Source organism: Micropterus salmoides, unplaced genomic scaffold (assembly GCF_014851395.1).
Source record: "Micropterus salmoides isolate LMB-PRFRI ecotype aquatic unplaced genomic scaffold, ASM1485139v1 Ms_hic_scaffold_6, whole genome shotgun sequence".
NCBI lineage: Eukaryota > Metazoa > Chordata > Actinopteri > Centrarchiformes > Centrarchidae > Micropterus > Micropterus salmoides.
In genome coordinates, this window is record NW_024044348.1 from 2,900,989 (window position 1) to 2,928,709 (window position 27,721).

The window sequence follows — 27,721 nt, forward strand, 5'->3', positions numbered from 1 at the left end:
TCTGATGGGGACTGTACGGTCGGACTGTACGGTCGGCCGCGTGTGTCTGATGGCGGACTGTACGGTCGGACTGTACGGTCGGCCCCGTGTGTCTGATGGCGGACTGTACGGTCGGCCCGTGTGTCTGATGGCGGACTGTACGGTCGGCCCCGTGTGTCTGATGGCGGACTGTGTCTGATGGCGGACTGTACGGTCGGCCCCGTGTGTCTGATGGCGGACTGTACGGTCGGCCGCGTGTGTCTGATGGCGGACTGTACGGTCGGCCGCGTGTGTCTGATGGCGGACTGTACGGTCGGACTGTACGGTCGGCCCCGTGTGTCTGATGGCGGACTGTACGGTCGGCCCCGTGTGTCTGATGGCGGACTGTACGGTCGGCCCCGTGTGTCTGATGGCGGACTGTGTCTGATGGCGGACTGTACGGTCGGCCCCGTGTGTCTGATGGCGGACTGTACGGTCGGCCCCGTGTGTCTGAAACACCTCTGGATCATTTCTAGATTATCTTGAGATCTTTTCTGTTCACTTCTGGTTCATCTCAGATTTCCTTTTGGCCGTCAGCTCTGATCAGTTTGTCTCTGTCTGACTGACTAATCTTTCTCTCTCTCTCTCTTTCAAAATTCCTCCTGCATCGTCTTTTTTTCTCTTGCTCTCCTCCCAAGTTCCTACCCCAGCTCTGGGTCTGGGGAGGCGGACCTTTCCTTTTGGTGAGTACACGCTGCTCCTCCTCCTCCTCCTCCTCCGCCGTATAAAATGAATGGTTATGATGTTTCCCTGCTTCATGTCCCTGAAGTAACTTTCATTCTTTTTGTTTGAAGCAGTCTTTATTATTTAAGAGTTTATGAGAGTTTATGCAGCTGAGCATCCAATCAGCATCCAGCTCTGACTGATTACTGATCCCGCTGGTTCTTTCTGTGTCCGTCTGCTGTCAGAACTTCTCTCCACAAGTCTGTGGACACAGTTTACTTTCCTTTCAAACGTGTTTTTCTGTGGCAGCCTCACAGACCAGCTGTCACACCATCAATACTCCCCAATACTAAAATCTCACCCTTCTGAGTGCGGCACAGAAACCAGACCGAGCTGGACTAGAAACTGTGAGCCTGAGCGCTGGTTCAGGTGGTGTGTGTGTGTCCTGCTCAGCCCTGTGTTGTGTCTCTGCAGCCCAGATGACTGTAACAAGCCGGTTCTGAGGATGTATAAGTAAGTACCAGTAGTAAGTAAGCAGGAAGAAGTTTGCAGCCTGGGTTGTGGTGATTTCTGGGTGTTCAGAACTTTAACTTTTCACAGTGAAGTCGTGTTTACTGGTTCCTCCTCCTGCTGTCAAGACTGAGCAGGAAATGACTTCCTGGGCCGTGATTTGATCTCATTATGTATGAAGTACAGAAAACCTCCTCTGTCCTGTTGTTTTCGCCGCCCCCTCTCTGTCTCCTGGTCCTGCTCTGGTTCTATTGTCCTCCTGCTGTTCAGATCAGAACAATAGAAATAGAAACTGTGACTGCTGCAGCCACTAAACACAGACGTGACATTACAGAGCAGGAACCAGCAGCTCTGTGGTGCCTCAGACCTGGACCAGGTCCACCTCCACAACTAGATTACTGAGCTGGACTGGATATAGTTATGTTAAAGTTTGAATACAGGACTTTTAACTTTCTCCCAACTCTCAGTGGAACAATAATTTTAACTATAGACGCTGAAATTAGAAGTGTAATTAACACTAATAAACATTTATTTTTCCAGTTATGTCAATGTAAATATTTTTTTACAATGGATAGAACATGTGAAAGTAGAATAACCATCTCCTGCCCTGCCCTAAAAGCCCCCCGCCCTCCACAGACGGAGTGTGAATAAGAACTAAAAACTACAGGAATGTGTTTGTGTCTCCGGCCTGTCCAAAACTTAACATCAGTCATGAATCTGAGCTTGATGGTGTGTGTTCACGGGTGTGTGGTGGCGGGTTGATGGCATCCTCAGGTCCTGACCCGAGTGTTTTGTTTAGTTTTTTTTATTGCTGGGTGTGGTCTAATCACTGGTGTTGAATCTGGAGCTGGTTTGGTTTTGGGTTTTGCAGTGAAGAAGAAAACGAATCTCTCGCTCTTTGATTCAAGTGATTTAGTGTCGCTCTGCTTCCACATACTGTGTATAACTCTGCTGGTGTGTTTTTTCTTCTTGTCATTAAACCTCAGACTCAGACCAGCAGCATGTCTGACTTCCTGTCTGTGGAGCTCCGAGCCCATTGGTTCCTCACAGAGTTTCTATCAGACAGACTGGAGGAAGTAGAGCATTTATTGGGGATTATTTTCAGCGGCGGATGAATCCTGGTTTGAGTCTGAACATTCGATGATGAGATGAAAAGTAGAGGATCATCAGAGTTTACCTTAAAGAAATCATCAGTTCATTCAAAGTTAGATTATGAAGCCGCTTTCTGAAATCAACAGTATGTGAAAGTGGCGACCTGAGAGTCCCGGCGGCAGCAGGTCAGATTCTGCTGCGTGTCGGCCATGTTGACTCCTTCTCATTGCCCCCCCCCCCCCCCAACAGAGACGCCTTCCTGCGCACCCTGGCAGCCACACAGTGGGATAAGAAGAGGAGAAGTAAACAGCTGGACCAGTATGATGTCGTAACCCCGAGCCTGCAGCCTGCAGAGGAGGGCAGCGGTGCCCCAGCTGAGGAGCTGCCGCCTCAGGGTGAAACACCGTGTTCATGGCGTCTAACAGATAAAACTGATCAGTATATTATCGTGTGTTGTTCGGTAACTCCTGTTAAAGGAACGGTTTTTCCTTCTCGTCTGTCTGCAGCCTCGACGTCCGCTACTTTGGACACAAACAAACACACTGACTCCCAGAATGACCCAGGTGAGACACTACATTTACCCACAATCCTCTGCTGCCCGCCTGCGCTGTTAGTTCCTGTCTGTTCAGGAGATGCGAGTCCATCAGAGTCTGAAGCGAACACAGAATCATATCTCACCCCGTGCCCCTGCTGCCGGAGCTGACATCAGGCCTCGTGAACGGTCTCTAAACCTGCAGCGATTGGCCGACAGCTGACTGGTCTGTGAATCAAACCAAATATTAATAAATGGGAGTGAAAGGCTTTAATCTAATTAAGTATTAGATATTAATGGTAACTCAATCCTCTTTATTTATTATAGTATCCGTACATCTCGTGCTGTCACATTGTTCAGTAATTATCCTTCTTCTCTTCAAAAAATTATTTTAATCCAAAAAAGGTTTTTAAGATTGGCAACTGCATCAAATCGGTATGAACCATCAGCTCCTCTGTTCAAGAGGATAAATATTTTATCCATTTTCAACATCTGTATCCATCAAACATGGATCTTTATGTATAATGTATTGTCCCAAATCACAACCTACCAAAAGTATTTCATAAGTGTTTTTTAACTAACTGTGATGTCCGTTCATATCCAACCCATCAAGCAAAGCATATTCATCTCCCTTATTATCATACAACAGCTCTATAAAATACAGAGGACCTTCACTTTGGAATATTATTCCCCTTTTCTATCAAAACGCGTCCATCATTGTCAGTATTTAAGTTAAATATGAAACAATACTTACGCGTGTTGTGTGTTTTTATTTAATCGTTTCTCATCATTGTCATTATGTTTTCTATAATAATTTTGAATAAGATCAACTGAAAATCCAGAGGGGAGGTTTCACTAAAAGCCCTTGGGGGTTTCTTACCTGTATTTATATATATTTTATTTGTCTTTTGTGCTACTGATAAAATAAAAAAAGTGTACCTGCTCCACTGACCAGAGACAAACTCCCAAAATCTCACTAGCAAAAATAACACAAAGCTCTGTCCTGTTTCTGTACGTCTTTGTACACCAACATACATCCGTCAGCTTTTATTCTGAAGGATGTTTATGAGACTTCCTGTTCACGTCTGTCTGCAGCAGGGTCGGTGCAGCGGCAGTGCAGCACTCTGTCCAACGACAAGAAGTTTCTGCTGGACATGCTGTTCTCCAAGACGTCCAGCGCAGCGCCTCTGAGCCCGACCGCTGCAGCCTCGGACACCACCGAGGAAGAAGGGAGCCTCCTGCCCGGTGAGAGAGCTGCTGCTGTGATGTCTGTAAACAATGAATAAATCAATACATCTGAATGAGTTTTAGAAAAGGCCTTTAAAATCTACTTGTACAGTTTCTTTGTTTGAACGTCGATTAAAAAGACGCCGCTTGTTAAAGACAGTCAGGAACCTTTTGTCTCCTCCTCTCAGGTGGAGATCTGGGCGGTCGGGGGCGTGTGGTGGACCGTCTGTCCGACTTCCGAGCGCGCTCCATCGAGCCGTCCGGCCCCAGCGAGCGCAGCACCTCCCGCAGGGCGGAGCTGGAGGGGCTGGAAGGCTCCGCCCAGGCAGCTCGGGCCCGACTGGCTGAAGAGCAACAGGTGTGAATAAAGAGCCTTTTTTCTTTTTGGCTCGTCATATTTGATCACCTAACTGAACCCGGCACAGAAAAAAGCAAAACGAAGTGTGTAGGATGAAATGCGGCCGTTTTGTAGGTTTACGTAATCACTGTTTGGGGGCGGGGCTTAGTGAACAGTGGCTACATAAAGAAAATATAAAGTGAGTTTCTGTCTCATGATGAACACCTGAACATGCTCCATCAGACCCGTTACCTCCGGCAGCAGAGCAGCGTAGACGTGGAGGGCCCCGTCCGCCGCCTGGAGATGACCCCGCTGGGCCCCGGGGGCCCCTCTGACGCCTGGGAGCAGCTGCAGCTGAGCGCCGCCGCCTTGCGCATCAAAGACCTGGACTTCTCAGACCTGCTGGACGAGGAGGACATCGACGTCTTGGACATGGACACATTCGTCGACTCCTCCTCCTCCTCCTGCTCCTCCGGCATCCCTCCCCCTCCTCCTCCTCCCCCGGGCCTAGCTGGTCCTCCTCCTCCTCCTCCTCCCCCTCCTCCTCCACCAGGGGGTCCAGCCTGTCCCCCACCTCCTCCCCCTCCTCCTCCTCCAGGTGCTCCTCCTCCTCCTCCCTCGTCCTCATCGTCCTCCTCTCAGAAGAAGAAGAAGATGGTGAAGTTGTTCTGGAAGGAGCTGAAGCAGGCGGACGGACCTCAGAAGTGCCGGTTCGGTCGGGGGACGGTGTGGGCGTCTCTGGACAAGGTGGCGGTTGACACGTCCCGACTCGAACACCTGTTTGAGTCTAGAGCCAAGGAGCTCGCTGTCTCCAAGGTAACCAGGCTAGGTGACAAATGCATTGTGGGAAGCACAGAGTACAGTTCCTTTTCATGTCAAAGCACGGCAGCGTTAGAGCTCCAAGTGTCTAAAACATGTAGAGATGATGGAGAAGCAGAGCGGACTAAGTAAGGTGTCAGGAGCCTGAAGCTATGGAGGACCGAGTCTGCCACAATCAAAAATGAATACAGAAAAAATGTTCAAGAAATACATAAATTGATACATCTCTTTTAATTTGTGTCTTTTATTAATCACCTTTGTATTAATAAGGTCTTTTTATTATACAGAAATGTAAAAAGTAAAAAAAATGTAGATAGGGGAGATGGAATAAATACCTTTTGGGGAAATAAATAAGGTAAAAACAATACAAAAATATTCAAAGAAATATTAAAAAATAATAATAATTAAGGAATAAAAGTAAAAATTATAAAGGAAAATCAATAAATAAGGTAAATAATAGGGTGAAAAGGTGAATAAATAAAGAAGCAAATTAAAAAACGATATCAAATTATATGCATTTGATTATTTCATTTAATTAAATTTTTGGTGCATTTTATAGGGTGTTTGTTTATTTATTGTGCTTTTTTTTTTTTTTGTACTCATTTTTGATTGTGGCCGACTCGGTCCTCCATAGAAACTCTGCTTTTGCCCCCTATAGAATGTGACAGCCCAGCTGCTGGTAGTAGTAGTGGTGGTGGTGGTGGTGGTAGTGGTGGTAGTCCATAATAACCACACACTCCCAGCAGTTTGCTTTACTGACAGCAGCTAAGGTTTACTTTCTGCCCCAGATTTTGTCTCCCAGGCTACAGCCAGGTCTATATTATGTTATGACAGATATATATTATCGTTTGATGTATTGGCCAATAAACAACAAGAAAGATCATTAGACAAATGTTTGAGGTGATTTAGAGACAGCTCCTCTGCTAGCTGAGCCCTGACCAGTTTATCTTTACGATGTAAAATGTTCCGCTCAGAATGTAACTGGGTCACTAGCCTTTAATAACCAAATTTAAGGAACACTTGAAACATGAATATTGGCAGATATATATATTGTTTAATCATAAAAAATGTCGATGTTAATATCCGCCTTGAAAGCTGCTCTGCCATCTGACTGCTGCAGGTTGTTTGACTACTCGGGCTGGCAGCACTACGTAGACCACCTATGTGTGTCTTTAGGGGGCGAAATGATTTAATTAATTCTTTGATTTACAGTTAATATTTTCAGAAAATGACGCGGGAACTGAGCAGTATTTAGTCAAGAGGCGTCAGGCTGTTGTCAGGGAAACTGAATCAGTAGATTAATAATAAAGCTTCATTATATAAGCTTGAATTTCATCCTAATGCATCACTTGCTGGATTGAGCTGTACGCAGTGTTGGGGAGTAATTAGCTTACATGTAATTTAGTTACGTCATTTAATTACAAACTAAATGTACATTTTAAATAGGGTAACTTGTAATCGGTAACGTATTACATTTAGAAAGTAACACTGAATGTACCTGAGTGCAGTTTATAAGTAGAAAATAAAAGTATTATTCTACAGTATGTGTAATGTGCTGTATACAGAGCTGCTCAGTCGGGCCAGCAGGTTGGATAAAACTTTATCAAAGTATTAATAGAAAGTGGAAATACGACCGACGAGACATGCAGGACGTTTGAAGGATCTGAGATATCGACTAACGGTACAGTCTGTGAATTTCATCGCAGTAATTGTTGTGAACATGGTTAACGTGAGGTTTCCGTGTGCAGAAAGGACCTGAGACAAAGAAGTCTGAGATTCTGGTTCTGGACTCTAAGAGGAGTAACGCCATCAACATCGGGATGACCGTCCTGCCGGCTGTGCACGTCATCAAGACCGCCATCCTCAACTTCGATGAGTTCGCCATCAGCAAGGAGGGGATAGAGGTAAAGACCAGGGGTCTCATTTATAAACGGTGCGTACGTACAAAACGGGCTGGAAACGTGCGGACGCCACTTCCCAAGCAAAGGTTTTGATTTATAAGAAACAAACTTGACGGGAGAATGTGCCGTAAGTAAACTCTGAACCACGCGTACGCACATAAAGAGGAGAAAAGAGAAACGGTGACTCACATGGCAGAAGGATGAAACGGGTTGAAAACAGGCCGAATATTGTGTAAAATAAATGGCAATATTACCTCTGAGTATTACAGGCTTACAGCCTTAAACCCCTGAAGTGGGCAAAAAAAAATTTGCAGCCACAAAAAGATGCAGATTTAGGATAATAAACCCAAACGGAGATTCTGTGTCTGCAAAAGAACGCCTCAAATATGTTGGACAGTTTAATCAGGAATCAGTGCAATTTATTCTCAGAAATAAGGTGAATGGGAGGACAAATTATATTTAAACTGATGCCGTTTTCAGTGCGTCAGTCGAGCAAATACGAGAGCGGAGTTTCATATTTTACATTGTTATCACATGTTCGTTTCCTTATCGAGCCAAACGCTGAGCGCCAGCGTGTGGATGTGATGCGCTGCTTGTAAAAACACACTATGGAAAATAAAACACTGTTTTATTAAGGAAATCTTTCAGTGTGTGTCACATAAAACAAGTCAACTCATCAGCAGCCTCGTTCAGGGTGCCGACTGTTTGTGTAAATAAATGTTTAAACACAAACGGGAGGCATTTGGTTTCCTCTCTTTTCAAACGGGGGAATCCAGATCAGTATCTGGGTCGTCCCGTCTGTGTGTCCCCCTTCGGTCAGTGACGTCACTACTCAGAGGGAGGCCCCTTCCTGCAGATCGGTTATAAAGGGGTGGAGCCCCGGGCCCCCCTTTCTCCTGTGCACAAGCGTTCCGTGAAAGTGCGTCTTTTACCCACCAAACAGCTTCAGCTTCACCAAAAGGAACGACAGTGTCACTGAGTTAAATCTCAGTTTGTAGCTTCTCTGTCAGAATTCGCCTCCTTTTCTTCCTGCAGTCAGGACGGACTAATATTAATGAGCGGCGTTTCACGGGTGGGACGTGGCGCTCCCTCACTTGCACCACATTTCAAGTTGATTATAAATGAGAGCCCTGGTGCTGTCAGCAGAGGGCGCTGTGGCCTGTAGCTGGATGGCAGAAGATGTCTGTGATTAAAGTATTTACTGAAATTAAAAGTTTGTGTGAGTAAGTAGACCACAGATGTTAGACTGACCCTCCTCTGTCCTGAGCAGAAGATCCTGACCATGACCCCCACAGAGGAGGAGAAGCAGAAGATCCAGGAGGCCCAGCTGGCCAATCCTGACGTTCCTCTGGGCACGGCGGAGCAGTTCCTGTTCAGCCTGGCCTCCATCAGCGCCCTGACCCCCCGTCTGCAGCTCTGGGCCTTCAAACTGAACTACGAGGCTCTGGAGAAGGTAACGCGCGCACACACACGGCAGAGGATCTGGTTCTCAAGGTCAAACCCGGTGTCGCTGGTTAGTCCAGAGCGTCCAGACCTCCTGAGAGGCTGCAGGATGTTTGCACCATACAGACATTTCAAACACGTGGTGAACTTAATGTGAAGAGCTCTGCTAACATGCAACAGGGAGGCTGATATGTAGTAAAATGACCACATGCACTTCAACTGTAGAAGAAGAAGAGCAGAAATGAGACGCAAGGCACTGATGTTTTTAGTTTTATCTACATCACCACCTGTAAGGAAGGCCGGGCCCATCACATGACAGGGGGCCCATCACATGACAGGGGGCCCATCACATGACAGGGGGCCCATCACATGACAGGGGGCCCATCACATGACAGGGGGCCATGCATGAAGTTTGTAAAGCGGTTTCCGAGCTGTCTGACCGCATGCTGCACGTATAACGCTGATGATGAGGCTGAAATGTTTAACCGCAGCTCTGCAGACGTCACAGCGAGCGTCTTAAAGTTTTATGAGGGGGAAAAAACAGAATATCTCCACAGTGCACCTGTCAGCAGGTCGGTGTGTAAAACAGGAAGTTCAGACTGTGACCGTGTCGCCCCCTGCAGGAGATCGCAGAGCCGCTGTTTGACCTGAAGCTGGGCATGGAGCAGCTGGCCTCCAATCAGACCTTCAGGAGGATCCTGGCCACGCTGCTCGCCATCGGGAACTTCCTCAACAGCTCCAACGTGAGAACAAACACACTCCATCAGATATAAATATACATAAAAACACCTCCTCACACACAAAGAGGAAGAAAAGCAAAGAGCAGCCGGAGTTCACAGTGATGTTTGGATTTCAGTGCGTTCCTGTGACATGAGACGCAGCCTGGCGCTAGTTTTGGTTGGACAGCCCTAATAACATCATCAGAAATAATTCATGTGTCACAACATGAAAGGATTAATTTCATGTGATTTTCAAACTGAACTTTTTCATGCGAGTGTTTCAAGTCAAATCCTAACAACAAACTGAAGAGCACAAACTCTTTCCAGCCTGATGAACGTCTCAACTCTTGGCCGAAGCAGAAACTGAATTTAATGAAATAATTTGTCGAACATGTACTTTCACTTTTTCATTTGTTTGGCCTTTTTTTTTTTTTTACCACTGCATAAATCAAATAGTCAAAATGTTCTCTTTCCTCGGTGTTTCTCACAGGATGTGGAGAGACTATGGTTGGTGGGGGGGTCCGGGGCCCGATAGGGTCTAGTAAAGTAAACTACATGTGTCCGTTTACTTTTAATGGACACATGTAACATGTTTTATACTTTCTGTGAATATAATCCAATTAATCTTATTTCCATCCTGTACAGACGCCTTATTTTGGAAACCGGACGTTGTCACATGTGTTTCCTCCTCGCGCTAAATCCATCCAGTCCGACGCGGTTTGATAAATAATGTTGTAACATGAAGACTTCACAGCCTCTCTTCATACTAAAGAGACAAACTGAAAGGATAAAGTCTCTAACCTGCCTGTCAGCTCGCTCTGGGCCAGTTCACTTACCGTAAAGGCTTGAATACGTGCGTACTCCAATTCTAGGTGCTGCTAGCTTAATCTCCTTCTCACAGATGAGTGACAGAAAACACTGGAAGCGGCTCTTTTCTAAGAAGTCTGCCACAGATGGAGGCCCCGCCCACTCTACTGTATTTTTTAATTAAAACGTTGACCTTTTGCTGCGTTTGAAACCCTTAGCTAGGTTTCACCCGTTTGGATTGAAAGGGGCCCGCCCTCCAAAGGGCCCCAACTGACTTTTGAAATAAACTATGCGGCGGCGTACTTAAACGTGCTGAGACGTGGACACAGGAGCGAGGACTGCTGTTACTAAAATAATGTAATAAATATAAAATGGTTTGAAGTCAGGGCCCCGAGGCTCTGCTCCTCAGTCAGTGAACGCATTGGAGTTTCTTATTAAAACAGACTTCTATAGGACAGACGTTCCTGGCCCCCATTGGGCCCTGCAGGACTGAAGGCTCTGCAGGGGCCTCATCTTACGGAAGCCTGGAGAGTCAAGTTCTTTATTTACCCTTCTGATCACAGATTAGATATTCAGTCATTAAGAGGACAGACACCGATAAATCTGTTGTGTCCTCAAACACAGATTAGAGATAACAGGTTCACGTGTGTGTGTGTGTGTGTGTGTGCGTGTGTGTGTTAACATGTTCGTGTCCAGGCTAAAGGCTTTGAGCTGGGTTACCTGGAGAAGGTGGTGGAGGTGAAGGACACGGTTCACCGTCAGTCTCTGCTGCATCACACCTGCAGCCAGGTGGTGGAAAATTACCCAGAATCCTCTGATGTCTACTCCGAGGTCCCCGCCATCACCCGCTCCGCCAAAGTACGTCTCTGTTCCTCTGTAGCTCCACCTGTCTCCCGCGCTGCTGCGCCCTCAGGTTCAGGAGGCAGATGATGACCAGGAGAGGTTGTTTTTTTTTTTTGTCCCTCCAGGTGGACTTTGAGCTGCTGGCGGAGAACCTGGTCCAGCTGGAGAGACGCTGCAAAGCATCATGGGACAACCTGAAGGTGGTGGCCAAACACGAAACCAAAGCGGTGCTGAAGAACAAGATGACGGACTTCCTGAAGGACTGCACGCAGAGAATCATCATCCTGAAGGTCGTGCACCGGAGGGTCATCAACAGGTCAGCACGCACACACAGAGACACAGAGAGAGACAGACACAGAGACAGACACAGAGACACAGAGAGAGACACAGAGACAGAGACACACACACACACACACAGACAGACACAGAGACACACACACACACAGACAGACACAGAGACACACACACAGACACAGACAGAGACACAGACAGAGACACAGACACACAGAGACAGAGACAGAGACACACACAGAGACAGAGACACACACAGAGACACACACAGAGACACACACAGAGACAGACACACACAGAGACACACACAGAGACAGACACACACACAGACAGAGACAGACACAGAGACAGACACAGACACACAGAGACAGACACAGACACACACAGAGACAGACACACACAGAGACACAGAGACAGACACGCACAGAGACACAGAGACACACACAGAGACACAGAGACACACACAGAGACAGACACACACAGAGACAGACACACACAGAGACAGACACGCACAGAGACACAGAGACACGCACAGAGACAGAGAGACACACACAGAGACAGAGAGACACACACAGAGACAGAGAGACACACACAGAGACAGAGAGACACACACAGAGACAGACACACACAGAGACACACACAGAGACAGACACACACAGAGACAGACACACACAGAGACAGACACAGAGACAGACACACACAGAGACACACACAGAGACACAGAGACAGACACACAGAGACACACACACAGACAGAGACACACACAGAGACACAGAGACAGAGACAGACACACACACAGAGACAGACACACACAGAGACAGACACACACAGAGACACACACAGAGACACAGAGACAGAGACAGACACACACACAGAGACAGACACACACAGAGACACACACAGAGACACAGAGACAGACACACACACAGAGACAGACACAGAGACAGACACACACACAGAGACAGACACACACACAGAGACAGACACACACACACAGACACACACACACAGAGACAGACACACAGACACACACACACACAGAGACAGAGAGAGACACACACACACACACAGAGACAGAGAGAGAGACTTTCCCCTCCTCCTTCTCCAGGTTCCACTCCTTCCTGCTGTTCCTGGGTCAGCCCTCCTCCTCAGTTCGGGACATCAAAGTCACCAGTTTCTGTCGGATCATCAGCGAGTTCGCTCTGGAGTACCGCACCACCAGAGAGCGAGTCCTGACCATCAAACGAAAGCGAGCCACTCACAGAGAGAGGACCAAGACCAGAGGCAAGATGATCACAGAGGTAACCCTCCTCCACAGACCTGCAGAGGCCCCCAGCAGGACCGGGACCTGCCTGCTTTCTCTCTGTGTATATGACCCACAGTCCCAGTCTGAGCTGTAATCCAGGAGTGGACGAAGTATTAAGATCTGTTACTTAGAGGAAAAACTGCAATACTACAGCATGACACAGTAATGAACATGTGCTCACGTTAATAGATTCATTGAGAAGCAAAGTGGTCTTTGTCTTTAGTTTTCTGAGCTGTTGTACATTTTACGCTTTATTAAGGATATTTGGGATGTAGAACAGTTCAACGTGTTTCCCAGCCCCGCCCCCAGATACCCAAAATGCAACAGGGTGCACACTTTGTTATATAAACTGTGAGCAGAATTTAAAGCAGTTAAATGTAGAAATAAGGCAGCGCACAGAAATGAACTCTTCACGTCTCCTCCTTTCCTCCTTCTTCTCTCAGACGGAGAAGTTTTCAGGGGCGGTGGATCATCAGGACAGCATCTCCCCCGTCTCCATGGCGGCGGAGGCGGAGCCGGGTCACGGGGAGCATGAGAACATGAAGAACCTGCTGATCAGCAGCGACAGCCTGAGCGCCGACCCCAGGAGCCTGAGGCGCTCCAGAGCCGTCCGCAGTAAGACCCGCTCGCTTCACCATGATTCACACCAGCTCACTATGTTCACGTCCTTTGCGCCACAGTTTGGCCGTCGCCATCTTGGTTGACCATATTTGCGAGTTTGTTATCGTTTCCCCACGGTGAGCGACCGGAGTCATCGGCACAGACGGACGTCGCCAACAGCTGTCAGATAAATGAGACCAGCAGGAAACTGTCCCTTTTTCACCCCACAAACACCACAGTTTATTTTTCAATATCACTGGGGGTGTTGAGGCTCATTGTCGGCGCCTTAAACCCTCAGGCCACCAGGAAACCTGCACACAAATCTTTCACAGTGGAGTTCGGGTTCAGTCCTGGTGACCAAGAGGCTTTAAGCGTCAACACCGGGGTTTGATGAGCTGCACTGATTAAAACTGAAGCGTGTTGTCGGTCAGGTCTGTGCTGAACCTGTGCGCTGCAGACAGACTCTGGTTCTGAGCATAAAATACGTGCGAGCTCACATTCCTGGCAGGTCACTGTGTAATGAGTATTTCTACATGCCATCGTCGTGACGACCAGAGGCCGCGAGCTGTAAAGTGCCGTCTCGTGGTAACAAAAACCTCTGTGCTGTGTTTTGTGTCTGTTAAACCTTCGGACTCCCTCATCTAGTCCTCAGACTGGACTTCATGTCCCGCCAGGACCTGAAGCAGGTGCCTGTTCGGTCCCATCAGCCAATCAGAAAGCGTTAATGGGGGATGAATGAAAGGTTTCTGCACCTGAACGCAACACTGAGTTGATATTTGGTTCTGTAGTGTCGTGTTGAGCCGAGGGCGACAGTTCAGGTGGTAAACGCCTCACACAGGCGTGCGTCTGCAGAAACTAAAATGTCAGGAGCTCCTCTGTGTGTTAGCCCAGTTCTGGTTGATATTCTGGAACTGATTCTGATTCTGGTCCTCAGGTTTCGGGAGGGTGAGTCCGTCTCCGATGTCTGTGGCCAGAGAAGACGGGGTCAGCTCCCAGGACGACGCCACAGATGAGATCATGGACCGACTGGTCAAGTCTGTTACCCGGAATCCATCAGAGAAACCGTCCAGCCCCAAGACCCGAAAACGGTCCCGACTGAACAGGAAGTCACGTGAGTGCACGGCCTGATGAACCTTTCAGTTACTACACTCAGTTTTTACTCCAGATTCTGGTGGAGGGATCAGGTTTGACTGAGGGGAGGACAGAAGAAGAGGATCTACTTAATGTTGGACTGATCCTTTAAGGAGATGTTGGGTCAGAACTTTTTGTGCCCTTTTTTTAAGGAAAGGTGCACAAAAAGGAAACAGATCGGGTCCAACCTGTTGTTGGATTTGTTTTGTTCTGCAGAGGACGCAGACCTCGGCGGGTTTAATCTGGTTCGCTGTGTTGAGACACAACAAGCAGCTCTGTGTCCAAAACAGCTCCGTATCTGTGCAGCTTCATGTCTCTGTTTCCTCTTCCTCAGTAAATCCTCTCCCAGCAGATCATCATCACGGGCAAAGTGTTTACACCGGGGACGCATGTCCCCACCACGTCCTGAAAGCTTTTGTCAAAAATGTTCTGAAAAACAGTTTGCACCAAGAAATGTAACAAATGAAAATGCTGTCGTGAAAGGTTTATTTGCACAATAAGAAAACATGCAGTTTAAATATAAAAGAAATATGTGCTTTATCCAAAAAAAACCACAAATATATAAAGACAAACAGCTGATTACTGTTCTATTCTGTTATATTTTTATATTGTTGAAACTGTCTGAATTTAGTGTTCCACCATCCTCCGATCCCCCGTCATATATATCAGTATTTAATATTCCTTCAGTATAAATATCTGCTCGTGGTTCTCATGAACTGAATATCGTGCATCAGTGTACCGTTAGACCCCTAACCCTGATGTCCCCACTGCTTTAACACAGAGAGGCGTCCTTGATCACAGCTGACGTCCCGTCGCTGGGGACGCTCTGACCTCAGCGTCCTGTAGCTGCTGCTGGTGTGGCGCCTGAATGCTCACTAATGGGTGTTTTTGTGTGTTGCAGTGAGGAGGACTCTGAAGAGCGGCCTCACTGTGGACGTGGTTCAGGCTCTGGGACTCAACAGCAAAACAGGAGACAACGTCTGATCCATTTGTCAGTGAACACTATTGATTAAAGAGACTGAACCCAGAGCAGCTGAGAGACACCACTGGACGTCACGAGGAGCAGGCGATTGGTCTCCTGCAGGAGGAGAATCATCGACCTGCTCGAGGACCTTTCTCTCAACTGCTCGGTTACAAACAGGAAGAAACGTTGGCACATTAGACCGGACTCTAGTTTGTGGTTTGTGGTTTTGGTTCTTGAACATCCATGAATGTTTATAAATTTGATGCAAAAAATCAGAATGCAGAAAGCGGAGTGACAACACATCAGGATAGTTGAATAATAATGAGTTAATATTAACGTGTTGACAAAGAGCAGATGTTTCATATGAACAGTTGAGCAGAACGTGAGCCAAGATAACGTGCTTTCAAACTGCCTCCGTGTTTTTATAACCTTTCCCCTTCACACTGATGGTTGCAGCGGCGACCTCTTTACACTGCAACTCAGCTAAAGAGACGTCTTCACCTCTAAGACGTTCTCACCACAAGGTCCGTTTAGTCGTCTGGAGCTTTTGATTGGATGGCAAAGTGTAACTGAGAACTTTAATCTGGTCTTTGTTGACCTCTGTGCAACACCTCTGACCACGCCCGTCACAGTGAGAGCCGTCACTTGCTCGGTTTCTATTTATTCGCAGTGTGAAAGTCGAGGTGTTTTCTTCCTTTTTATATCTTTGTGCTTGTGTTTTCCTCACCTGCAGAGCACCTGTGGATCTTTCCTTTACACATTTACCACTTTACAAATTCACGCATTGTTAGAAATCTGAACACACAACACTGAAGAAATAAAGTTAACTAACATGGGAGCAGTTTGAAATGCACATTTAACCCGAGCATCAAGCATTTGCCATCCTGGAAAACAAAATAAAGTAGTAGATAAAGTCTTTACAGTTTGTTCTTACAGTAATAATTTTTGAATGTTAAAGCAGGAGATTTAAAATGTGAAAATCCATCACATCCTGTAAAAATGAATCAAACTAATTTGGCACGTTTTTAGAGCTGGAGTGCAAGAGCTCTACATTTAAATAATTAACGCTTTCCTCGCCACGTAAACCTCTGTACTCGCGGCATACCGGCTTTTTGAAATCTGGTGTCTGTGGCGACGTCACCGCTGCTGAACAGCTTAAAAATGTGTTTTCTAAACAAACCTGCTCTATTATCACTCCAGCCTGCACAGAAAGCTCCTTGAAAGTCCTTGAAAAGTTAAGCGTGAATGTTTCTTATCACCAGGCTTCAACTAAACAAAATCACACGTCACAAAAACCTGTCACTCTGGTGTTTTCTTATCTCGTTGATTCACAGGATGGAGAGTTATCGCTTCTGTACAGCTGTGTTATTTTTGCACTTTGTGGTGTTTTTGGGGTCAGTCGTGTTCATTCTGTTGTCGTGTTCATTCAGGCACAGACCGTCTGAGACTCATGAACATTTTATAGAAAGACTTTATGGAAGATTGAATGTGTTCCAGGTATGATTAATAATGATTTTTAATAAAGAACGAAAGGATTTAAAAATGATTTGAGTTTTATGTTTATATATTTTTGTGGAATAATGACTTCAGTGTGTCATAACTGAATCAGTCTTTCTTTCTGTGACATACACCATTATAAAATCGCAAAGCTATGACCCAAAAGAATACATTGACAAAATGTTGAGCTAGACAAATTAATTCATTTACAGAAGTCAAATATAAAGTGACATAATGTCACCAAATGAAGAATGACTACCTCAATGAAAACATATGGTATCAAGCTGTATCATAAACAGATTGTGTGTATTATTTATAAAAAAGATCTAGTTAAACAGGACAGTAGAAAACTGTCAGGAAACGGGATTAATGTGCTGTACTTGTTCCTTCTGTTCATGTTCTTGTATCCAAAACTCTATCCAGTAATCTGAAGTTAATAAAGAGGCTTCAGCAGTCTAAGGTACCAGTCCAGAGGGTCTCTTCTGAAGCTTCAGGCCTCTCTGTGCTGCACCAAATAGGTGGAGATCACTATCTCCTATTATGGCCAACGTCTACATGGAAGAAGGATAAGCAGAGGCCTGAACTGTCATGTCACTGTAGTGTCACTGTAGCGTTATTGTAGTGTCACTGTAGCGTTATTGTAGTGTCACTTTTTTATTGTAGTGTCACTGCGTAGCGTTATTGTACTGTCACTGTGTAGCGTTATTGTAGTGTCACTGTAGCGTTATTGTAGTGTCACTGCGTAGCGTTATTGTAGTGTCACTGCGTAGCGTTATTGTAGTGTGACAGTATTAATAATAGGGTCACTTTAGTGTTAATTTTAGTGTCACTGCGTAGCGTTATTGTAGTGTCACTGTAGCGTTATTGTAGTGTGACAGTATTAATAATAGGGTCACTTTAGTGTTAATTTTAGTGTCACTGCGTAGCGTTATTGTAGTGTCACTGTGTAGCGTTATTGTAGTGTCACTGTGTAGCGTTATTGTAGTGTCACTGTGTAGCGTTATTGTAGTGTCACTGTGTAGCGTTATTGTAGTGTCACTTTAGTGTTAATTTTAGTGTCACTGCGTAGCGTTATTGTAGTGTCACTGTAGCGTTATTGTAGTGTCACTGTAGCGTTATTGTAGTGTGACAGTATTAATAGTAGGGTCACTTTAGTGTTAATTTTAGTGTCACTGTGTAGCATTATTGTAGTGTCACTGTGTAGCGTTATTGTAGTGTGACAGTATTAATAGTAGGGTCACTTTAGTGTTAATTTTAGTGTCACTGTGTAGCGTTATTGTAGTGTCACTGTAGCGTTATTGTAGTGTCACTGCGTAGCGTTATTGTAGTGTGACAGTATTAATAATAGGGTCACTTTAGTGTTAATTTTAGTGTCACTGTAGCGTTATTGTAGTGTGACAGTATTAATAATAGGGTCACTTTAGTGTTAATTTTAGTGTCACTGTGTAGCGTTATTGTAGTGTCACTGTAGCGTTATTGTAGTGTCACTGCGTAGCGTTATTGTAGTGTGACAGTATTAATAATAGGGTCACTTTAGTGTCACTGTGTAGCGTTATTGTAGTGTGACAGTATTAATAGTAGGGTCACTTTAGTGTTAATTTTAGTGTCACTGCGTAGCGTTATTGTAGTGTCACTGTGTAGCGTTATTGTAGTGTGACAGTATTAATAGTAGGGTCACTTTAGTGTTAATTTTAGTGTCACTGCGTAGCGTTATTGTAGTGTGACAGTATTAATAGTAGGGTCACTTTAGTGTTAATTTTAGTGTCACTGTGTAGCGTTATTGTAGTGTGACAGTATTAATAGTAGGGTCACTTTAGTGTTAATTTTAGTGTCACTGTGTAGCGTTATTGTAGTGTGACAGTATTAATAGTAGGGTCACTTTAGTGTTAATTTTAGTGTCACTGCGTAGCGTTATTGTAGTGTCACTGCGTAGCGTTATTGTAGTGTCACTGTAGCGTTATTGTAGTGTGACAGTATTAATAGTAGGGTCACTTTAGTGTTAATTTTAGTGTCACTGCGTAGCGTTATTGTAGTGTCACTGTGTAGCGTTATTGTAGTGTCACTGTGTAGCGTTATTGTAGTGTGACAGTATTAATAGTAGGGTCACTTTAGTGTTAATTTTAGTGTCACTGCGTAGCGTTATTGTAGTGTCACTGTGTAGCGTTATTGTAGTGTCACTGCGTAGCGTTATTGTAGTGTGACAGTATTAATAGTAGGGTCACTTTAGTGTTAATTTTAGTGTCACTGTAGCGTTAATAGTAGTGTTGACTGAAGTGTTAATCTTCTGTTGTAGTGTACTGCACTGTTAATTTTTCCTGTAGTATTCTGTAGTATTGCTGCATTGTAGTGCAGTAACATCTAAACTAACTTTAAATAAGGATTCATGGGTGAGTTTTTCTCTTAAAATTGTGCAATGTGTTTCCACGTAAAATTCTGCTTTTGGGCATTGTTGTGGACACTACTGTGTAGTAAATGCCAAACAGAGAAGAGGATGATGAGTTTGCTAGCAAAGTACACCAACTGTAAAACAAGTGATTTGGAGTACAAGCACAAAAGTGGGTTTCGGAAGTGAAAACCCAGAGAATCTACCAAGCAAGAAAAAGCAAAGCTTCCACATTCAGTTTCCTTAAAAAGAAAGATTGAGGGGATAGTAGCGAGTACAAGCTGTGACATGTGGACACCTATGGGCCACAATGTAAGTAGAAGTATTTATAATTTATTGGACTAATAATCAATTCACACACCTATATAGCCTATGGGCAGACATTTTGTCAATAACTGTTATGACTCATCTTTTAAGCTCTGTTCTCATATTGTAGCTGTTAGCTGAGCAGGCCTGACAGTTTTAAAGCTGCTTTCACCTCTTTCCTTCACTGCTGACATCATGACCCCATTCACACCTGGTATTACATTTTAATACCATTTTAATACCAGGTGTGAATGAGGTCCATATGTTACTCTGGGTGTAATGGGAGGCTTTTAAAATCTGGCACCGGGGCCTGGTGCGGACTCCTGACGCCCCTGGTGTACTACTACTGTACAGTTACTGCAGGGTAAGTATATTGTAGTGTGTGTATATATAGGCTGCTGTAGTATAATCTGCTGTTGATGCAGTGTACTGTAGTATCCTGTAGTGTCACTGAGGTTCACTGCAGTACATCACAGCAGCGCTTCATCAGTGTTTCTTCACCTGCAGTGTCTCCGTCTCTTTAACGCGGGACTGAGCGGGTCACATGTCCCGCTCCGGTGTCCCTCCTCCGTGTGTGTGTGTGTGTGTGTGTGTGTGTGGATGTTGTGGACCGGCTGCCGGCCTCCCTCCGCTGCTCCGCGTCCTCTCCGTGTCTCGGTGCGTATATAAAGGTTAGGAGGATGTCCTCCCGCTGAGCTCCGGGGGAAGATGCTGCCGCTCGGTCTGATGCTGCTGCTGCTGCTGCCGGTCGCCGCCGCGGACCTGCCCGGGTCGGGCGCTCCGCCGCTCCGGGGGCCGGGGCTCGGCTTCTCTCCGCCGGTCCCCGCCTCTCCCTCCGCCCCGCCGCTCCTCCTCCTCCCGCAGCCCCGGGCGGAATACGGTGCGCCCGGTGTAGCCTTGGCCCGGTCCGCCGCGGAGGAACCGACCCGCCCGGGAGAGGAGGAAGAGGGGGGTCAACATCATCATCATCACGGCGGCGGGTACCGGGTGGTCCAGTGGGAGTGGAGCTACGTCCAGACTCCGTACATCATCGCCATCTGGCTCCTGGTGGCCAGCGTGGCCAAGATCCGTAAGTCCTCTGTGTGCGTGTGTGGCTACTACTGGACCAGTACTGGGTCTTTACTGGTCTAATTACTGGAAACAGTTTGATCTGAGCCAGAGTGATCTCTCTCACTGTGTTTTATTAATCAGTGAATCTTAACAAGTCCAGTAAGGACGTCAGACTGGAGACAGATGAGCTACTGGTTTCTGATACTGGAAGTGGAGCCAGAGAAACCTCAGTAGAAACAAAGCCTGCAAAATAAATATTATAATATTCATGTTGTAACTGGGAACAGCTGCAAACCATCAAAGAGGATTTACTGGAACCAGAACCATCCTGGACCTCCTGTACCGCTCACAGTGGATCACAGGTGCAGGAGACGATGAGGGGCAGAAATCCTACAGCTAAAGATGTCTCTAATTCTTATGAAGGTGTGATTGAGATATTAAGCAACTACAGTGCAAGTTAAACTGCATTTAGTTAAAATAAATTAAACTCCAAGCCTCTGTTGGGGGATCGACAACAAATGCATCTAATAATAATAATTTATAATAATGCAGCTGCTTGTTTTTACCTTTAAACCAGTCAGAGAAGTCAAAGTAGTTTTAGTTTCATATGGCGTCCCAGAGTTCACTTTCCTCAACACACTAACTGTGAGACACGTTTATTGTTCCAGAACGCAGGACGATTTCCTGTCAGTGTAAAATAGTGAAGCATGTTGAGTCCTTTACAGTTAGGATGGAGTGGTGTTGTTGTTATTGTGTCGTGCATGTAACTTTGTCCATCTGACAGGACGCCAGACAGTCGTACGAGCCCGGCGGAGCCCGGAGTGCGTTTACACCATCAAACACCAGAGAAACTTTCACAGTCCAGTCTTCCATCAAAACATGGGGCCCCATTCACCAATCAAGTTCTTTCTTAAAACCTACTGACGCAGTTTTCAGGAAGGTTCTGGCATTAAAAAAACGTTTGCTTATTTGGGATTATTTCTTACGCACAACAGACAGCTGACATGTTTGTGCAAAAAAAGTAATTACTCTGTTTTCTTCCGTTCTTATTTAAATTAAAACATTTCTCTTCATTTATAAGTTTTTAAGTTATTATTTTACACAAAATAATCTGTAACTGGACGACAGCGTTTCAGTCCAGTTCCTGGTCAGTTAAGTGCTCGTTAGTAAAAACAGGCTTTATACAGAAATTAGCTGTGATTTATTTTGTTTTAAGTTGAGTCATTGGAGCACAAGGAGCTGAAAAAGGGTTATTTATAGCTTACAATAGATAGTGTAGAGTAATTTAAATCCACGCATGGTTTTGTTTGCTGTTTTATGTCCTGTGCTGACGCCATTAATATGACGGCTGGTTTGTTGCTTACTTCTTCGTAAATAACTCCACTGTCTTTGCTTTACTTGTGCACACGGCCTGGCGTCTCGTGCCCTTTCACGGGGATTAACAGGCATTAATGCTAAATTGGAAAAACGTGCACACGCTTTCAATTTACGAAGACAGTGGGATTCATCGTAAGAACACCGATACGAACAGTTCTGCAGTTTAAGAACTCGTCATGAATCAGACGTAGACTTTATTAGGAACTTTCTTAAGAACAAGTTAAAGAAAAAATGTGGGAAGATATTAGTGAATACGGCCCAATCTGAATAAATCTTGAGACAAAGTTAGCAAACTTATCAAACCAAACAGAGGTTCCAGTTTTAGCTCGTCTGAACAGCAGAATATTTCACTGGGGCCACACAGCACCGGCCTCCCGTGTCTCGTTTCAAACACAGAGTGCCGTCTCTTACGTCACAAGACCGTCTGTAACTTTAATGTTGATTACAGTCACATCAGTCTCGGCGGCCGACTAAATCCTACTCCTTTCGCCTCGTACAGCTCGTTACAAGTGGTTTATTGGGCAGCTGTACAGATGATCACTCTGCATGGTTTTCATATGGAGGCGAAGTCGGTGGAGGCTGACCCGGAGGGAGCTGAAGTTTATGTGAGTGAGAAACATCAGTCTGCTGCTTTAAAGCTTCTGTGTTAGAGGATGTTTTAGAGCAGAAACAGACCAGCAGGACTCCCCCTCCCTCCGCCCGTCATGGCTCTGCAGACGCGCACACAGTCATGTTCCCTGCTGCAGGACAATGCCGTGCTGTACGTGCTGCGTGTTAATGTGGTCCTGTGGTTCACACACTGAGGCTCTGTCTGTGCAGCTGAATCTGGATCCGGTCGTCTCTCATCATGTGAGAGTTAAACACAGACGTGTCTGTCCGTTCTGCACTAATCTGGATCCATTAAATGACAACTATCATTCGCAGGCAGGATTTAAAGCAGAACTATAGCTCTGCTGATGAAAACACCAGAACCAGAAAAAAGTTCTCCTTCAGTTTGTCTCCACAAACTATTAAAACACACTTTGGACTTCATCCGCCGCTGAAAATAGTCCCCAGCAGATGCATCATGACCTCCTGTCTGATAGAAATTACAGTGAGAATCTGTTTTAGGAAATGACTGAACCTTTTTAAATATGAAACTTTTAATCTGTGGGGAGTTCTGAAGATTGTAAAGAGAGGATATCTGTTTCTTTAGCGGCTAAATGCTCCACCATGTCCCCCAGCTGCTCTCTGACCGAATCTGCCTGCTGTTTCCTGCTGAGCAGCGCGTTCACGGCGCCTTTTTACAGCTTCTTTGATGAGGACGAAGACTTACTCTCTATTTTTCTTCCCCTCGTCGGTCTTCTCTTTGTTCCATCCTTTTTTCCTCTCCACCACTTTGCCTTGTTTCTTTCCTTCCGTCTATGTTTATTGAAGCTCCGCCGGAGGAGACTGGCAGCAGCAGTCCAGTCTGAATGAAGTCCTCCAGGTCCACAATATGTGCCCCCTTTACTGGAGTCCAGGATGTATCCCAGGTCATTTTCGACTAGGGTTGGGTATCGTTTCAATGTTATCGATTCTGATTCTACTCATTCAATCTGGTTCTTATGGAATCTGCTTCTGGTTCCAACCCCTTCATCACAGATCCTCTTCCTCCTCGCTCCTCTTCCTCCTCCCTGGAACCAGAAGGACTCTCTTCTTCACGCTTTGTTGACGTAACACATGAGGTGACGTTAGGTTGGCGTAGCAGCTGCTGGCAGATAAGAGACACTTTGATGGACTGAAAAATGCTCACTGCAGTTCAGTCAGAAGCTGAGATATGCAGGAAGTCAGGAACCGAGAAGCAGAATCCAAACGCACGGGTCTGATCCAGTCCACGGGTCTTGGAGACTTGGAACCTGTTCTTGATCCCCAACCCGAGTGTCTACAGGCCTAAATGTGTAACCATCTTACTGGATGTTGGACTCTGATGCTTTACCTCACGTTGGAGTTAGCAGGTCACATGTCATGCTTGCTGAAGGGGAGTCAGTCTGTCTGTCTGAAACTAAACAAAGCTAATCTTGACCTTGGACTGCCGTGGAGATGTACCACGGCGTTCAACCTTATCGAGGCCGCTGCATCAGTCAGCCAGCCAACCAGACGCAGTTTTAAGAGCTCCACAGGCTGTGACCTTTGGCTTACTTTAGCTCTGCAAGCGACCCTAATGCGACCTGGAGAGAGCCTGTGTCATGTTACCTCTGAAGAAGGAAAATTCCTCCACACTCTTCCCCTTGTTTACTTCCATCCCTTCCCACATTACTTCCTTCATTTCACCTCATCTCCCCCGTTTACTCTTCTTTACTTTCTCCCTTTAAAGTGTTCTAAATGTCTCACATCCTGTCTGTGGCTCTCAGCTGCGAGCCCATTGGTTCCTCCTGAAGATGGGAATCTTTAAAAACTCCTCACAGAGTTATAGTGTCATGTATAAAAACTATGGATACACCGATATAACTTTTTCAGTCCACATACCAATACCTGGCCTTTGGGTATCGTCCGATGTACCGATCTGATACCAGTGTGTAAGGAAACATCAGGCTTCACTTAAACACCGCTTCCTATCTTTGCTTCTGCAGCTGCTTGATTGTTGAGCAGATGTTGCATGTAGGACCTGTTGGCGTAGCTAGCGTGAAATACCGCAGTCCGTGTATGGTTCGTTGTCTCAAAACCGAATCGGGAAAAACGCCCAAGAACAATTCGTTTGAGCCCTTTTGTTTTTAGCTCCCTCCATGCTATGTTAGCTCTCCTAGTAAAATGTTTGGGTCTAGTGTAGTAGCCCCCCTTGCGACCAAGACCTGATCCAGCTCTTTGAGTCCGTATCTGATCAGTAACTTCAGCTCCACATGTGGTGCCGTGGTGAGTGTTTGGGGCGGCAGGACGGGACAGAATAAACTACAGTGTGAGAGTTCAGGGTGATGAAGGAACTTGAGGAAGAGGAGGCGTCAGGCTGAGAGACTCTCAGGACTCATCAGGAGAGACGTTCACTGCTGGATTGAGTCTGAACATGAGAAACGGAGAGAAAATTATCAGTTATGGTTTAACTCTCTGTTGGTGTCTGAGCTTCATGTGGAGCAGCTGAATTTTCTCGGTATTTCTGTCCTCGCCATCCGGCTGGTGTGTGGGAGGCTCAGCTGTGTTTCTTCCTGTTTACTCCAACCTGTGTGTGTGTGTGTGTGTGTGTAGATTGATCTGTCTGCAATCAATGCACAGAAACAGTCGAAAGTTCTCTGTTCTTTATCTGGCGTTCATGCAGGAAGTCATCATCGGGGTCATGCTGCGTTCAATTCTGAGTCAGGAAATAGGAATTCCTAGTAGGGTCATAAACGCTGCAGCTGCTGGGAGGTTCAGTGTTTCTGAGAGATGATGCAACTTTACACATAAATGAGTAACTGATTAAAAACTAAATAATCTATTGGATAAGTGATGATGAGAGTATCGTTTACCTGTGCAGCTCTGACAGAGATTCATGTGTTCACGTCAGGCTTTGATGGTTTTGATTTATGAGGAGCGTCGCTAATGTTTGTCCCTGGTGTGTGTGTGTCTCGTCACGACTCACAGCAGACTCACACACATCCTTGTACTTCTACAGTTGTGAGGACCGTCATTCACATAATGTGTTTCATGGACCCTGACCTAAACCTATTTCTACCCTAACCCTTAAAATAAAGTCTTAACCCTCAAACAGCCCTTTGAAGTTGATGAGGACCGGCCAAAATGTCCTCACTTTCCAGAAATGTCCTCACTCTGTAGGTTAAAATCTTGTTGCAGTCCTCTCTATGTATGAAGTACACACACACACAGATCTGATGTTGTGGATCTGTGAGACGTCTGTTTCTCTCTCTGCTGCTGTCTGAGTATCTAACTGCGGCTCCTCGTTCTGCAGTGTTCCACTTCTCTCAGCGGTTCACCACTGTGGTCCCGGAGAGCTGCATGCTGATCCTGCTGGGTCTGGTCCTGGGCGGGATCGTCCTCATAGCCAATAAGAAGCAGCTGTACCAGCTTGAGCCCGCCCTCTTCTTCCTCTTCCTGCTGCCGACCATCGTGGGCGACGCCGGGTACTTCATGCCGGCCCGCCTCTTCTTCGACAACCTGGGAGCCATCCTGACCTACGCCGTGGTGGGAACGCTGTGGAACGCCTTCTGCACCGGCTTCTGCCTGTACGCCGCCAAACTGCTGGGGGTCATAGGTCAGTCTGAGGTCACACTGAGAGCGTGCGGTCTGTGAACATGTTCAGCATGCTGATAGGCCGTCTCACCACAGCCACATGTTGGATTTTCCATATTTTCTCTTCCTTAAGGCCAATTTATACTTCTGCGTCAAATCTACACGCAGCCTGACGCGCACCTTCCCCAAAATTAAGTTCAATCTCAAAATGTTTGCTACGTTTCCGGGTTGAACGAGATGTTTCGTCTAAACGGACTTCAACGGTGAGCATCATGACTCCCCCGACACGACTCGTTTCACTGTCAGAGTTTGATCCATTCGTTCGAAAAAAGAAAGTCTTTAGGAGCTGCATAATTTTCATTTTACTCCCATTAAAAGCGCTAAACAGGAAGTAACATAGAAACCCCCCTGCCAACTAGTGTTTTGGTGGTGATGAAGCTGCAGAGCGACACACAGCTATAAACACACACGAGGGCGTGGCTGCGTGCGTAGACTTGATGAAGAAGTGTAAATTGGGCTTTGAAGCAGATTTAAAATCAATATTATAACAAGAGCCTGACCGATAAGGGATTTTTGAATCCGATACCGATTTCGATATGAGGATCTTAAAATCCGATAGCCGATATATCGGCCGATATTCTTTTTCCCCTTTATTTTAAGAAACGCATAAAATAAACAAATTATCCCTAAAATGTTTTTATGTTGAGACCTCACCAAAATACCATGACATAATGCAGTTTAAAAATAAACTTTGTTATTGTTAGAAATAGTACTTTGAACAAAAGTACAACAAATATATTAAAGTTTTGATAAATAAGAGTCAAATGTATAAAACCACAGAAAACATTTTTAAAATATCTGATTCATTATAAATTACAGAGTACTACTATTACTGAACATTAAATTAAATAGTGTATGTATTGTGAGGGCCAGCGAAACAGAAACTATGAAAAAATGCCAATATAGTACTACTACTAAAAATAATACTATATATCATCTCTCATGTCATTGCTGTCATAATAATGATGAACAGGGCTGTCATATACAGGCAAATAATTATACATATTATTATTATTTTTTTTGTCATGCAATCTGCCACGATGACCACTACATCCAGTTTATCACCTGCACTTGATTTAATCTAGTACTACATGACTGTCTACAACAACGACCTGTGATACTTGTTCATCTCACGTTTATTCACAAGTCCCCTCTGGTTTAATCATTTCTGACACACCAACTAGAGAAACTACATTTTACTCGCTCATTAGTGTCGCCCTCCTCCACAGTTAAACACAGCGTTAGCTTTGTGGCTAATTTAGCAACAGGCAGCGTTATGTGCTGTTAGAGAATATTTAGAAGTAATAAGTTAGAGAGAAATGAGAGGAAAAGGTCGTTATAACTGCCAAGCTACTTCTACAATCACGTCTGTGAGCAGCGTAGCCTCCAACACTAGGTTACCGAAACATTAAACACGCTGCCGAGCCCGGAGAGGGCAGTGAACAACGGGAGGGTTAGCAAGTCTGGTCTGCGAAGAGGAAAAGTGATGAGGGATGTTTTTATTAATATTTAAGTCACGTAATTGACGTGACGAAAGACCAACTCACTGAGGAACACTGACTGTGAGCACTACCGGGAGCTACGGTAGCCTGCGGTCAGCTGATGTTTTGTTCTGTGGTACAGAGGAGCTGCAGCGCGCCCTCTGGTGGGCAAACTATGCAACACT

At 45.6% G+C, this 27,721-nt stretch overlaps 2 protein-coding genes across 2 annotated transcripts in view; both read left to right on the plus strand.

Moving 5' to 3' along the window:
* Positions 1-16,749, plus strand: part of fhod1 (formin homology 2 domain containing 1) — a gene marked incomplete at its 5' end in the record, with an annotated part of 28,030 nt that extends 11,281 nt beyond the window's left edge. The window contains 16 exon segments of the mRNA XM_038700772.1: positions 657-701; positions 1,156-1,194; positions 2,533-2,678; positions 2,790-2,846; positions 3,911-4,060; positions 4,231-4,400; positions 4,623-5,195; positions 6,947-7,102; positions 8,370-8,552; positions 9,166-9,285; positions 10,765-10,926; positions 11,037-11,227; positions 12,311-12,503; positions 12,952-13,123; positions 14,043-14,219; positions 15,141-16,749. Coding sequence (XP_038556700.1) covers positions 657-701; positions 1,156-1,194; positions 2,533-2,678; positions 2,790-2,846; positions 3,911-4,060; positions 4,231-4,400; positions 4,623-5,195; positions 6,947-7,102; positions 8,370-8,552; positions 9,166-9,285; positions 10,765-10,926; positions 11,037-11,227; positions 12,311-12,503; positions 12,952-13,123; positions 14,043-14,219; positions 15,141-15,223 — 2,617 coding nt within the window.
* Positions 16,750-20,083: 3,334 nt separating this feature from the next.
* The window catches only part of slc9a5 (solute carrier family 9 member A5), a 38,489-nt gene continuing 30,851 nt past the window's right edge, over positions 20,084-27,721 (plus strand). The window contains exons 1-2 of the mRNA XM_038702149.1: positions 20,084-20,458; positions 25,715-26,017. Coding sequence (XP_038558077.1) covers positions 20,098-20,458; positions 25,715-26,017 — 664 coding nt within the window. The 5' untranslated portion in view covers positions 20,084-20,097. The remainder of the gene's footprint in view (positions 20,459-25,714; positions 26,018-27,721) is intronic.